This window comes from Callospermophilus lateralis, chromosome 3 (genome assembly GCF_048772815.1).
Source record: "Callospermophilus lateralis isolate mCalLat2 chromosome 3, mCalLat2.hap1, whole genome shotgun sequence".
NCBI classification, from domain to species: Eukaryota; Metazoa; Chordata; class Mammalia; order Rodentia; family Sciuridae; genus Callospermophilus; species Callospermophilus lateralis.
Genome location: NC_135307.1, coordinates 116,688,690 through 116,704,106, shown reverse-complemented (window position 1 = coordinate 116,704,106; position 15,417 = coordinate 116,688,690). Strand labels below are relative to the sequence as shown.

Below are 15,417 nucleotides of genomic sequence, written 5' to 3'. Positions count from 1 at the left end.
TAGGTTTGATCCTCAGCACCACATAAAAAAATAAATAAATAGGACTGGGGTTGTAGCTCAATGGTAGATCACTTGTCTTGCATGTGTGAGGCACTGGGTTCGAATCTCAGCACCACATAAAAATAAATAAATAAATAAAGACATTGTGTCCATCTACAACTACAAAATAATAAAGTAAATAAAGAAAGAAAAAAATAGATACTTTTATTTCATATTATTTCTTTGCAGACATCCACTTTAGCACTGTTTGTGATAATAAAACTACCAACAATAGGGAACTGGCTAAACAAGGCACTCCATTCATTTAAAAGACCACAAAAAGGTGGCAGGAAGCTTTCTACTACTGACTTCCCTGCAAAAAGGTGCCAGGAGACAGGCACAGTGGTGTACACCTGTAATCCCAGTGGCTCTGAAGTCTAAGGCAAGAGGATTGCAAGTTCAAAGCCAGCCCCAGCAACTTAGCAAGGGCCTAAACAACTTAATGAGACCCTGTGTCTAAATAAAATATTAAAAATGGCTAGAGATATGGCTTAGTGGTTAAGTGCCCTTGGGTTCACTTCTTGGTACCAAAAAAAAAAAAAAAAAAAAAAAAGTGCCAGCAAAGTATTAGAAAGCTTTCTACTACTGACAGGGAAAGAATTTTGAAATACATCATTGAGCACAAAAACCCAGAGTACAATACTAGATATACATTGTGTTATGCTATCTTGGCATAATAATAAAGTAGAAAAGGCAAGCATCTACAATCATATTTTCTTATAATTACATGAAAAAATTCTGAAAGATTTATAAGAAATGAAAAAAGATAAGTATCTGAGCATAAAAATTGGCAGATGAGGGAGGAAGGAGACATGCTATTTGTCACTTTCTATATTTTAATTTCTGACTGTGTGGCTATATGCCCTATTAGAAAATAAATTAAATTGCCTTCTTATTTTGAAAGTATGTATACAGGGATGCAGTACCCAAGGTAGTTAAGAGTTGGCTTTTAATCCTGCCTCTAGTTTGCTGTGTGTGGCCTTGGGTAAGGCCTCTTTGGCTTCATCCTCTGAAAAGAGGGGCTTAGACTTCATACTGTCTTCTAGTTCTAAAACTTTCAGACTCTTATGTCCTACCTCCCCCAGGAAGCCTCTCCTGATTGCCTCAGCCCACAGCAATCTCTCTGTCCTATGGATCACACCCTGGTAAAGCTTGCTGTACCTCTGCCTCACCAGAAGATTTGCTTTTCATGGAAAACTGCTTAGTGCTGAGCCCAGACCCTTGACAGGCAATATGAGCTGGAGTGACTAGTCTGGGGAAGAGACCACCTGGCAGGTCCAGGAAGGAACTGAGAAGGCTTATCCTGCTGGAGGGGAGCCATGCCTGTGAGCACTGAAGGGGGCAAGCTGAAGGGATGCCACCACCCAGGAAGAACTTTCTAAGTCAGAGCCGTCCAGAGATGGGAGTGGCTGCCTCCAGAATGAACGACCTTCCTGTCTCTGGAGGGGTGCTCACGAAAGCTGGACAGGGGTTCTGCAGAGGTAAAGCCAACATGAGATGGCATATGGGTACCTTCCATCTCTGAGAATCTATCGTTCTTAGATATGATGGCCCTGGAATCATACTGTGGAACCCAGACTGCTAGGAAGGAGATCTGATTCCTGGCCCCATTCTCTCAACCAAGAACCATGTGTGGGAAAAGGATGAGGGTAAGGTCCACCTAAGTTGACCCCAGGAAATGACTCACATGTTTGGAGTAGAGTAAAGGGAACAGGGAGGTCATCTGCCACATTCAACAGGGCTGCTGTCAGTAACCACTGCCTTCTTCACCTCAGGATCTAACCCCTCTGAATGTGGCTCTGGGGTTCCTCCTGGTGCAGGCGGTTGAGCGCTTTGTGCACGAAGTCATGCATGTCCATCAACAGCTACTTTGGCATGTAGGAGCTCAGAGCCATCTAGCCAAACCCTCCTTAATGCCTTCTTCAACTCCCTCCCATTAAATGCTCCAGTCTAGCCACTTGCTGTACTTCTCAGACACAGGGACACCACCTACTACCTCCCCTTCACACCTCAAACCCCTCTCACCAAGTCAACATCAAAAGGCTCCCTGGGAGTTCCGGCAGTCTCTGGGCTGGCTCTCCTGCATACAGCTGCATCTGGAGAACACAGAGAAGGGATGGCAGATCAGAGACATCCCAGTGAGGGGCATCCTGGCCTGGGACAGTGACAGAGAGGAATTCTGTTGCTTTCTCTGGACACCCATTCTCCAGGACATCTCTGTGGAGAGGGTGGCAGTTGGAAGAAAATATCCCTTGTCTGCAGTAGGCCTGAACCCAGCCAGAAGGGAGAAAGGGGCAGCATTAAAGAGCAACTGCATTTGACTCCAAACCCCAAGTATACCTTTCTCCATCTCCAAGCCAACAGCAAGGCAAAAAGTAGATGACCATTTCTGCTCACTGACTCCTACGGGGTGAGAGCTCTTCCTGATCTATTGCCTGGCTTACATTAAATCTAATAAAAAATTCTCATGCTTCAGACTAAAATAATTCTCTCTCTGCCACTGACCAGTTACAATATCCAAAGCACTGTTTAAACTCTGGGGTCATTTCCCAGATATGGAGAAATACTCACTGCTCAGGTGGAGAAGGCACAAGTCATGCTCACTCTAGGAGCATGCCTTTATGAGCCCAAGTTCATCAGCTGCAGGCAAAGTAAGTAAGTTCTCCACCACTGACACCTGCTCAGGTAACTTTGGATTGTCCCTCTACCAGCTGCTCAGAGCTCAGATTCCAGCTTAGAGATTTAGTCAAAAAGCACTGACATCCCCCATGTGCCCCGTTCCCCTCTCCCAATCATTTTGAAAGCCCCACACAGAGCTGCTTCAGTTCCCAGAGTTTGATGCAGAGTCAAGCACTGTGTCATTCTCCAGCTCCCAAGTGCCCACTACTAGGCAGAGTCCAGAAAGGTTGTCAGCTGCCAGGGGTAGGGTTTTGAGCAAGCACCCAATCACTCCCCAGAGGTTTTGTTAGGCCCCACCTTCCAGCTAACTTCTCTATTTCTGAGAACAGGGGACTTAAGGTGGGCTAAAATGATATGCCAGCTTGGGTTCTCAGGTCTGCAGTGTGTCAACTTCCACATGTTCCTCAGGGGTCACAGCTATTCCACAGGGTCCTATAAAAACCCTCAAATGAACACAGCTTACCTGTTCCCTGGGTGATGCAAGAGATGAAGTCCTGCAGGCGGACCTTGAACTCCTCGAAGCCATCTGTGTGCAGGGCAGCTTGCAGGCTCTGGGGCTCCTCTTGGCGTAAGCGGTTGAGCGCTTTGTGCACGAAGTCATGCATGTCCAGAACCTCCTGGTCGGAGGCATAGCGCTTCATCCTCTGCACCAGCGCATCGCCAGTGCGGATGCGCTGCAGCACAGCATCCAGGCGACGAAGCTGGCTGGCCATCTCTTGGTAATCTCGCTGGTACCGCTCATTCACTGCATCCAGCAGCTCGCGCTCCCGTGCCAGCACATGTGCTACCACCTGGCGTACATGTGTGCTAATCAGCTCCTCAGTGTCCGCGCGCGCACGGCCCAGCTGGCCAATGGCTGAGCGCATCTCTGCGTGCGCAGTGCTGAAGGTACTGTCCTGCTCTTGCAGTGCGTGTGCCATAGTGTCCAACTCCTCTTGCCGCTGCTGGATCTCTGCGCTTATGTCGCACTTGAGGTCGCTGTGGTCCCTGTCCAGGAGTGCACAGGAACAGCACAGCGGCTTGGAACAGCCTCGGCAGTAAATACTGCGGACACACAAGACCATCCCTGAGTTAAGGTTCTCCTATAATTTTTCCCTTTAAATTTGCATTATTAAATTCCTATTCCAAAATTACCAAACTTTGAATCATGACATGTTTTTAGGTTCGTGCTGTTCCCAATTCAGTGTTAATGGTTATGTTGGTAGAACAACTACCAATAAAACAACAGTGTTTAAAAAGTTACTACAGCTGTACGCTGTGGCGCATGCCTATAATCCTAGCAGTTTGGGAGGCTGAGACAGAAGGATCTTGAGTTCAAAGCCAGCCTCAGCAAAAGTGAGGTAGTAAGAAATTCAGTGAGTCTCCAGATAAAATACAAAATAGGGCTGGGATGTGGCTCAGTGGTGGAGTACCCCTGAGTTTAATTCTTGGTACCAAGAAAAAAAAAAGTTACTACAGTAACAATTTCTCCATCCATGCAGAGATGCAAAATTATACAAAAAGAAAGTAATACTCTCCCTTCCACCACCTCTGAGGCACAGGTGAGCATGTAGGATGCATCCTTCCCACTTTTATCCACTCAAATCACCTTACACAGATGCCCTGGCTGCTGCTGCTTGTAGAATTCTAAGGACTGGACATAAATCATCCCACTTAACCTTTGCAAGAGCCCGTTAGGTGAGAATTATCGTTATCCTTATTACAGATGAAATAACTAAGACATATTGACATTAAATAATTGACCTAGATACCTAAACAATTTGGAGAGTTGATGTTTGTTCTTTAAAAAAATGAAGCCAGGTCGAGTGCACTGATACATACCTGCTGGGTTGCATAGGACTAAAACACTCAGGGGTCACTCCAGGGGAACTGGGCTACCTGGGCTGCACGAAATAACCACGAGACAGAAATACCTTTTTCTTTGGGGATGCTGTGCCGGTTCCTCCTAGACTCATGATGTCTGCTGTCAGCAGGTTGACTGACATCTAGGAAGGCTACACCCAAGGGCACAGTAAGAGAAGGGGACACACAAAGGGTGTTTCCATGGAATATTCTATCCCAAACAGGGCAAGGGATAATATTACAAAGGAACAGGTAAGCATAGCTCCACCCATGGGGATGTAGGAAGGCATGCCCATGCACGAAGACACAGTAGCTTGCACCCTAAAGATTGGGGTTATCGTCTGGGTTGACCCAGGATGCTGCCCCAATCACGTGTAGTCACGTGCTAGTCTACCTCCCTCCACACACCTGTAATCCCAGCCACTGGAGAGGCTGAGGCAGATGGATGGATTACTTGGGCCTAGGAGTTGGAGGCCAGGCCTGGCAACATAGCAAGACCCTGACTCAAAACAAAAACAAGATTATGCTACATCATCACTTTGTAACTTCTTCCTCTAGCCTTACTTCCATTTAGGGCATTTCTCTAGTTCTATAGGAGTAGATCTAATATTCTCACATTCATATTCTCATTCTCTTTCTCTCTCTCTCTCTCTCTCTCTCTCTCTCTCTCCCCCCTCCCTTCCTCCCTCCCTCCCTCTTTTGATATTCTTCCCTCCCTCTTTTGATATTGGGAATTGAAGCCAGGGGTGTTTGACCACTGAGCTATATTCCCAGTCCTTTTTATTTTTTATTTGGAAACAAGGTGTTACTAAATTGCAAAGGTGGCCTCTGAACTTGCAATCCTCCTACCTCAGTCTCCCAAGTCTCTGAGATTAAATGGTACGTGCTACCACAAGCAGTTTGTATTTTCTTTAATAGATCCATCATTTTCTAAATAGACAATGGGTTCAGTCATTCTCTCTTTGACAGGCATTCCTGTGATTTCCTGTTGGCGCATCTTCTTCCTTCCTTCCTTCCTTTCTTACTTTTTATTTTTTTCCAATATGAACAATGATGTAATAACATCTATATTATTAAATGTTTTAAGTACTTTTTTCCTATGAAATAAAGTACAAATAAGAGGACTGCTACATCAAAGAGTGTATATTTGTAATAACTTTTGTACTTGATATATTTAATTAATAATTAGTTTGTGAGGTAATGGCTATGTTAATTAGGTGGATTGAGTCATTCCACAATGTATACATATTTCAAAACATCATGGTGTTACTGTAAATACATGTAATTTTTATCCATTTAATATGTATTTTTCTTTTCTTTTTTTTAGCTAGCAGACACTTTGATAGATTTTTACCACATTAATCTCCCTATCAAACCTGTGAATGTTACTTTACATGCAGAAGGGACTTTGAAGGTGTGACTGAATTAAGAATCTTGAGATAAAGAGATTATCCTGGATTATCTGGGTGGATCTAATGTAATCCCAATAGTTGTTATAAAGGAAAGAGGTGGGAGGCAGAAGAATGAGAGGAGATGTGAAGAGAGCCGAGGCTGGAGGGATGCTGTGCTGCTGGCTTTGAGAATGGACGGGGCAATGTACCGAGGAATGAAAGCAGCCTTTGGAATCTGGGAAAAGCAAGGAAAAAATTCCCACCAAGAGCGACCTAAAAGGAACAAAGCCCTGCTGGCACTTTAATCTCAGACCCATTTGAGACTTCTGATCTCCAGATGGACAAGATAATACATCTGCATTTTTTAAGTCCCTAAATTTGTGGTAAAATGATTTTGTTATAGCAGCCATAGGAAACTAGTATAAATTCTCAGGTAGGAAGGCTAAGTTCATGCCTTTTACCACTGCTTCTTCAAATATTACCAAGAAAAATATTGCTAGTTATTTCTCCAGAAATATTGCCATAATTTGCTCACACCAACAATGGTAAGAAAAAGTCAGCCCACCTGAGACCAGGAAAAGGGTCTTAGCGGGGCTACTTTGGCCTAAGTCACCAAGATCAAATTCTTCTGGAACTACCAACAGCCTGCTGACTGGCCTGACTCCTAACTCATGTCCTCCTTCACCAGCTCTCAACATTCCCATGCCATCCTAGGTGGTCAGACCTCAGGGCTTGATCCCCCTGATCAAACACTGGAGACTTATTCCAGGCCAGCAGAGGCTTCTGGAGAACACAGATGTGGGAAGAGGTGTTGCCAATGGGTCATAGATATTCAGCTTCTCCAGCCTTGGGGAATCTGATCCAAGTAAGAGAGACCTATCAGAGACAGGGCCTCTGATGGAAGTAAGCAGCACCTGGAGCAGAGACAGCACTGGGTAGTTGGGGGTCTGATATTGACTCTATGCCCTTGGCCACCCATCCCCAGAGCCCCCAACCCTCTGATAAGACTGAGGTGTAGATGTCGAACTGGAGTGACCCATCCAGGGGCTCCCCTCAGGACCAGGAATGACCTTCTTAGTCAACTAGTTCTTCCACCCTCATTCAAGGGACACTCACTGAGTCAATACTATGTGCTTGGCAAAATGGGGGAGACCAGTGGTGAGGTGGGCATCTGTCCCCAGGGAGTTCCTCAGCAAGAACCCAAACTCAACACACACAGGAGGAGGTATCTTTGGAAAGGCAAATAATATTTATTTGCTCCTGGAATTAAAAAAAAAAAATAAACAAAATGCTTTTGTATTAATAATAAGAAATTGCTCTGCAAAGAGGCTAAATTGCACCAGAATTGACAGAGGGGGGTGGATAAAAGAACCTTAAGTCTATCCCTGCAAATGGGTTGTGAGTGCAGCTCAGTGGTAAAGTGCCTGCCTGGAATGTGCAAGGCCCTGAGCTCAATCCCAGTACTGAAAAAAAGAAAGAAAAGAAAAGAAGGGGGAAAATTGCACAGTTGCATTCACAATAGCAATCTCCCCTCCCCCGAAAAAAGCTACAAAATACCTAGACATAATCCTAACATGATATGAAGAAGATGACAAAAACCCACTGAAAGATAAAGACTTAAAAATAAAACCCAGAAAAATGTAACAAGGTCCCAATTAGAGTTAGAGACTCAGATAGTAAAAGATTAACTCTCAAGTTAATATAAAGATTTAAAGCAACTTTTGTCCAATTATGAATGAGATTTTGATACTTAGCCAAATTAAGGGATAAACAGAACAAACAGCTAAAATTTTTCTGAAAAATCAGCATAAGGAATGGACTTTTCTTAGCCTAAAGACACTTGATAGAAGTGTCATTATTAAAAGAATGTTGCTAGGTGTAGTGGCACATGCTTGTAGTCTCACCTACTTGGGAGGCTGAGGAAGGAGGATCACCTTAGCCCACGAGTTTAAGACCAGTCTGGGCAACATGGCAAGACCTCATCTCAAAAGCAAGCAAACAAAAACAACAAAAAAGATCATGGTACTCAAAGAAATATCAGATAGACACCCTGGCATCTACAGGAATGTAATATGCTATAGAGCAAGGAAAGCATCCCAAACTAAAGGGGTTTCCAAGAATGGGAGCCAGGGAATTGGCTGGCATTGTGGGGACAGGAGTCCAGCGACAGCCTTGCTCCTTTCTTCACATGCAGATATATTTCCAATGGATTTCAGAGTTAAAATGAGAAAAACAACACCATGAAGGAGAAACTTTAGTCAACTCTTCACTTATCTCTTCATGCTGTAGAACTTAAAATCACTGAAGAAATGGAAGAATCAAACAGTCCACAGATACTACTGACTCAAAATTAAAAATGACACTTTTAAAATTTTTTTTTGCAAAGACATTCATGATTTATGTAATCACATAAGAAAGGCAAGTTATAGACATTAAGTGTTGTTCATTTTGTTTTAGATGATAGGAGACAGCAAGAAGGAAAGAGTCTATGGTAATACAGTGGTAGTAATCTCTTCCTTTCCCTCCACTCCTTTTCACCAATTTAGATCCTCCAAATGTTTCTGTAATCAATTCTAAGATAAGGAGTTTGGACTTTAAATAGGAGCAATAAAGAATCCTCAAAGAGTATCCCATTTAGATATTACAACAAAGCTTTCTCTCCTTCCCTGGAATATATTGTTTTGCTTATCTTTATGCCCATTCAGTGAATTTCCTACATTGTTAATATTTTAATAGTAGCTTCAGCATGTTTCCTGGGTTCTCAGCTTCCCCATCCTAAAGTTTCCATATCACACCAGGGCCACAGCATAGCAGAAAAGGTATAAATTCTGGAGGAGACAGCTGGGACTGAATCTGAGCTCTCCTAGTTCATGGCTGCCCTGCTTGAGCAAATTTCTCCACCTGTAAAACAGGAATCATAATGGTTCCCTCATAGACTATCATGAGGACAAGACGGGTTGGTATACATAATGTGCCCAGTACAATGCCAGTACACACTGGACATTCTGGAGCCATCCAGGAAGAGGGGGCAGTAGCCACACATGTGCATGGCAGAGGTAGCCCTCTGCTGGAGGGAGAACCTCTTAAATTCAGATAGTAAGGAGACATCACCACTGAGAGTGTTCCCTGGGCTGTCCCCTTTCCAGAATGCACATGTCATTCCAGTCCAGTCACATCTCCTGAAGAAGACAGAGGAACAGGTCATCTCTGCTGTTTTAGGAAACAGGTAACTTGAATACAGGAAGAAGAAGCGCCATGAAAATAGAACTGGTGGAGCTGGTACCAGAGCAGGACACTACGGCAGGGCCTGGTTTGCCTAAATGGCAACTAGAAAGCAGCCCCACAAGCCCCCACCTCCACATGGCAACTTGAAGCTTTCACTCTGGTGAAGTAGCAAAGGAGCAGCTCTTTTGGAAACTCAAACAACTATAGGGCATAAAGGGACCCATCAGTCATCTGCACAGTAGTGTGAATGTATTTAACCCAGAATGGTTTCATGCTATCTCTCTGGTGACAAGATTGAGGAAACAAGATTTCTAAAGCCAGGAGGAAAAGAGTAATTCTAAAACCTGGATTATTTTAGAAGAATGAACACATTGTTCCTATTGATCTTCTCTCCAACTACTCATTGGTGTTTATTTTTTTTTTTAATTTTTAAATTTTTTTTGTTATACATGACAGTAGAATGTATTTTGACATGTTACACATACATGGATTATAACTTCCCCTGGTGTTTATTTTTTAAAATTTATTTATTTTTTGGTATTGGGAATTGAACTCAGGGTTTCAACCACTGAGCCACATCCCTAGCCCTTTTTATTTGCTAAATTACCTAGGGCCTTGCTAAATTGCCAAGGCTAACCTTGAACTTGAAATCCTCCTGTGTCAACCTCCAGAGTCACTGGGATTAACAGGTATGCACCCAGTTAGCTACTCATTAGTTTTGAGAAGGTAGAGTGGAGAGCCTGAGAACTCAAAGAAGAAAACACCAGAAGTTAGAGAAGCAACAAGGAAATAAGTGAAAGAGGGAAGCACTTTCTATCTCATATTACATCTTATGCTGGCCCTTTACACAAGAATGAGGAAGAGAAAGTTTGTGTTTTTCTTCCCTACTCTTCTCCACACAGGTGCCTCCTCCCAAGACATATGGCAGGTAGATGGTGGAAGACTGTCTGTTGGACCACATCACTTATTCAGTAAGTAGCAGGTATGTTGCTGCGTGCATTCCTGCTCCCCTTAGCATCATTAGGCCAGTGAGTGGCACTACCATTTGGCAGCCACTTAAGCCAGGGACCATGGGGTCATCCCATTGGATGATGCATCATTTCAACAATAATTCACCATTAAGTTTTCCTGAGAGAAAACTTTTAAAAAAATATAGGATTGGGAATATAGCACAGTTATAGAGCACTTGTCTTGCATGCATAAGGCCCTGGGTTCAATCCCCCAGCCCAGCAAAAAAAAAAAAAAAAAAATTTAATGATGAGTATCAACTTTGTGAAGGCATGAGCCTGGAGTGCAAAGATGATAAAGGCAGAATTCTGGCCCCTCAGCCTGTCACATTAGCGCCCACTGTTCTTTGTTCTTGCTTTGATTATTGTTCATCTCCCAGGGCACCATCTTGTACTTGGCCTTCCCACCTTGGTCTCTCCAACCCCAATCAACTTTTCTTAGTATTTTCAACATGGAATTTTTAAAGCATGATTATTAGCATCAGAAGCAGAGGTGATAGCAATGATACCCCTCATAAGTACAATCAAAATAGTGTCATATCTGTTATATTGCTAAGAAAGGAGATCCAAGCTTTGGGAGAAAGTCAGATCACCTAGGGAAATCATAACAATATACTACAATTATATAGTATTGAATGCTGCCGCACATTAACATAACATGGATTTACCTGCCAGTAAATGTTACCAGAAATAAGACAAGGTTTATCACCTAGAAAATACAGTGATTACTGAGATGTTTTTACTTAAATCTGATTTGCTTTCAGTAAGTGAAATGTCAAAAGAGATGGGAATAGCTAAAGTTATCAGTCAATTAAAAGTAAGCATAAGAAAAAAGGTGTTTGATATTTAAGGTAACAATAACACAACATCATATTAGGCAAGTAACATATGGTTAAAACAAAAAGTTCCATCTAACCCTAAAAGCTTTGAAAGAAATATATCTTTGAAGCTTGGTAAGTCTATTTTTTTTTTTTTTTTTTGGATACAGGGGATTGAACCTACTGTAAAATCTGCCACAGCAGGAATTTGTTACAAAATTCAATGGCTAAGTTAATCATTAAATGTTAATTGAATTCAATGATGTAGAAAATAAGCAGTTAACTCCGTATGTGACAAAAATAATTCTGATATTCTCAAGTATTTTTAGAATAATGTGTAGAAAATATTTTTATTTTTTAAAATATTTTTTTTAGTTGTTAATGGACCTTTATTTAATTATTTGTTTATTTATATGCAGTACTGAGAATCGAACCCAGAGCCTCACACATGCTGGGCAACTGCTTTACCCCTGAGCCACATCCCCAGCCCACGAAAATTATTTTTATATAGCTTTGAACATATTCGGTGGTTCTGATATTGGTTACTCATTCAATAGTCATAAAATAAAGAAATTCCCTGAAATATTTTTAGATTACTAATCTGAAAATACTTAAAATTAATAAACAAAAACAACTGTAATTCTAGTGGAAATAATCCAAGAAAAAGAAAGCAATGAGAAGGAAGGAAAGGAAGTCAGAGGAGTAAACAATTTCATGGAAAAAACCAGAATTTTTAAACTGAAGGAGCATGCTGCTCCTGAATAATTTAATATAAAATGCTCAATATCAAGACAACTTGTTAATTAATAAATTTCAAGAACGAAAACTATCTTTAGGCATCAATACAGAAAAAGCAAATCAGTTTGGCCTCAACCCTCAGTTCATGAACATTAGATGGCAGACAGCAGTCTCTACAAATTTTTGAAGAAAAGATTGTGACCCAGAATTATCATACCCAGACAAGATGCCATTCAAGTATAGAGTGCACAGAGACATTGTCAACACCAAGAGACTGAAGGAACTCAGAACACAGAAGACCTTCCTGAAGAAAATTGCTTCTTGTTGACAGCATCCATCCAAGAAGAGCTCAACTGGAATACAGAATTCAGGGGCTGGGGATGTAGCCCCTTTATTGAGTACCTGCCTAGAATGAGTGAGGCCCTGGGTTTGATTTCCAATACAAAAATAAATAAATAAATAAATAAATAAATAAATACAAAATTTGGGAAAAACAAGGTTAAGGTGAAAGAACTAGTGCCAAATGTCTACTACTACTGTCTAATATGGAAGCTTTTCATATTAGAAATGAACTATGAATACTAATGTCTTAGTATTTTTTTTTTTTTAAATCTTAGAGAGATCTTTTAGGAAGATTTGTTTTGAGGTGCTTGGGATTGAACCCCAGGGACTCATACATGCTAGGTGCTCTAGCACTGAGCCACACCCCCTACCCCTAGAAAGATATTTAAGAAAATATATCTTTGAAGCTTGCTAAGTCTATTTTTTGGGGGAGGGGTTACTGGGGATTGAACCCAGGGGCACATAACCACTGAACCACATCTCCAACCCTTTTTATTTTTTATTTTGAGACAGGGTCTCATTAAGTTACCTAGGACCTCACTAAGTTGCTGAGGCTGGCTTTGAATTTGTGATCTTTCTGCCTCAGCCTCCAGAGTCACTAGGATTATAGGAGTAAATCTAATTTTACATTAGTTCTTTTTCTTCTGTTAAATTTAAAGAAAATTAAGTTTCACATTGCTTAAGTAGCAAGCTTACTCTTTAATATAAGTCTACGGGAAAATACAGTCTTGAGCTCTAAATGAATGAGGAGTAAAATTCTTTCTTCAATTCAGTCCTTATTGCTTGTTGCCGGAGCCTAAAGGCAGAGGCCAGCTTGAGCAAAACAGGTGCACACAGTCTGCAGTCAGGATCCTGCAGCCTGTTCTCAGCAAGTTCTTCTGTCGGGTAGCTCTTTTGGACAATGGAAATAATTCTCTTCCTCTACAATTTTACAGGAGGGTGCTGGAACTAAGATAGCACACGGCAAACATCTCAAAAGGCAGGATCTTGCTCTATTGATTGAATAAGGAAGGTGGAATCCAACCAGAACAGCCAATTCCCTGGCTCCATTGGAAAGGGGCTGCCCAGATCCCTAGGAGTCAAGGTGTTCCATTTAAGGCTGGCTTCAAATCTGTCCCCTGTATGTAGTTCCATTGTAATCTACATACCTAGAGTACTTTTTCTTCTTGGCTTTCCTTTGCAGTAGACATTTTTCTAAGACATATTAAAGGCACATTCTATATTCTGGCATCATTACAGAACTGGACTTCCCTTCAGGGAGCTACACACTCCTTATTCTTGGTCCAAGAACTTTGGGGGAGCATACAACTTGGGCACAAGCCAACCTGAGTGTCCCCCAGCAGCCTGAGCAGTCTTTTAAGGAGAGAACCGGACCCAATCACAGAGACACTGAAACTTGGAATTCAGGGAGAGATTCTCATTGTCTTCCCCTGGATTTGAGATTGAGGGTGTATAACAGAAAGGCAAGTCACAAGAAATTCAGAGAAATCCATCCTGAGACATGATCAGAATATCCAACTGGGTTAGGTCAGAGACCAGCTCATCTTTATTCACTTGTATGTCATCCATCCATTCATGTTTTTGCTTAAGCCACTACCTTAAACATTTCTCACTAATTTATACCAGTTATCATCAAAGCTCACAGAACCTACAAACCTCTTCAAGGTACAGCTCAATGCTGACTCTTTTACCAAGGCTTCCTTAATCCTCCACCTAATTAAATGCAAGTTCTTCCTTCTTAAAATTGCCACAGCCTTATCTGGACTAGTGGGTCCTTGCCATGGAGCACAGCACTGTGCATGTACCACACGAAGCTCTCTGTAGAATCAGACTCCAAAGACACCAATTCTCATATGCCCGGCAACAGCATCCCAATGCCAGGCATGGATAGCTGCCTCATAAATAACTGCTTAATGACTGGCTAGGCAGATGAATGCATGTGATTCCAGTTAGCCTAATTTTATCATTTAAGAATCAACTGTGGCGCATGCCTGTAATCCCAGTGGCTCAGGAGGCTGAGGCATGGGGATCACAAATTCAAAGCCAGCCTCAGCAACACAGCGAGGTGCTAAGCAACTCAGTGAGACCCTGTCTCTAAATAAAATACAAAATAGGGCTAGGGATGTGGCTCAGTGGTTGAGTGCCGCTGAGTTCAATGCTTGGTACCTACCCCCCACCCCACCCCCCACCCCCCAAAAAAGAATCAACTGCTAATTTCTTTTCTTTTTTAAAAAATATCTTTATTTATTTATTTTTATGTGGTACTGAGGATTGAACCCAGTGCCTCACATGTGCTAGGCAAGCACTCTGCCACTGAGCCACAACCCCAGCCCTCAACTGCTAATTTCAATCTTGTGTTCAACAATCTTCTAAAATCTCCAAGGCCTCTATACCTAAGCAGCAGAGCCTACTCCCACAGTTGGAAAAGGAGAGATCAGCCTCCATGAGAAGTGAGACACTACACTAATCCTAACCCTGACCTTGGTTTGTGTTTAATTCATTGCTTTCTTTCTCCAAAATATCCAAAGGGATTGGTGGTGGTGGTGGTGGTGGTGGGGAGTCCCTTTTATCCACATATTATTCTACCAAATGGAACTTTTGGTTCCTCCAGGAAAAGGAAAACAGTTGCTCTGGCTCTGAAACCAAGTCCCCCAAGTAATTTCACAGAAAACCTTGGAAAAGAGTCATTTATTGTTCTTCTGTCTTGCTGCCCAACTTTTGCCAGAAGCCCTTCTTCTACCATGTGGTACTTCTCATGGGCCAAGAAGCAATCCTAATATCACCATCCCCAGTAAGATGAAATTTACTGAGAATTGCATGTGGGGCATCAGGCAGGGCTGGGACTGAGAAATGACGGCAAGATGCCCAGGATGCAAACTTTGGCGATGCTCATTTTAGGTTCATGAGGGCAAGCAGGCGAGGGCCTCCTTAAAGCCTGCACCTTCAAAAGTGGGCTGGCCTCCATCAGTCTTACCCCATTTATATCTCTCTTTTCTTTTTTTCTCTGACATCCTGGGGATTGAACTCGGGGGCTACTAAGCTACATCCCCAGCTCTTTTCATCTTTCTCTCTCTCTCTTTTTTTCCCCTTACATTTGCCCTTTTCATTTGGGACAGGGTCTCCTTAAGTTGCCCAGACTGACCTTGAACTTGAAATCCTCCTTCCTCAGTCTCCCAAGACACTGGAATTACAGGCACACATCAACAAGCCTAGCTGCCAGCATTTGTCTCTTCCAACTCCTCTTCAGCCAGCAGCCCAGGCTTTCCCTGCCTTGTCACCAATTTTGCCACTGCACGCCATTAACCTCTGCCCTGAACCCTCCCTGTTGCCAATCAC

General features: G+C 42.4%; 1 protein-coding gene across 4 annotated transcripts in view; it reads right to left on the bottom strand.

Moving 5' to 3' along the window:
* Pml (PML nuclear body scaffold) overlaps positions 1-15,417 on the bottom strand; it is a 44,297-nt gene that overhangs the window by 18,564 nt on the left and 10,316 nt on the right. For all 4 annotated transcript variants that reach the window (XM_076851077.1, XM_076851075.1, XM_076851078.1 and 1 more), the window contains exons 3-4: positions 3,182-3,762; positions 2,065-2,135 (exon numbers count right to left, since the gene is read on the bottom strand). In XM_076851077.1, the coding sequence (XP_076707192.1) occupies positions 2,065-2,135; positions 3,182-3,762 (652 nt within the window). The remainder of the gene's footprint in view (positions 1-2,064; positions 2,136-3,181; positions 3,763-15,417) is intronic.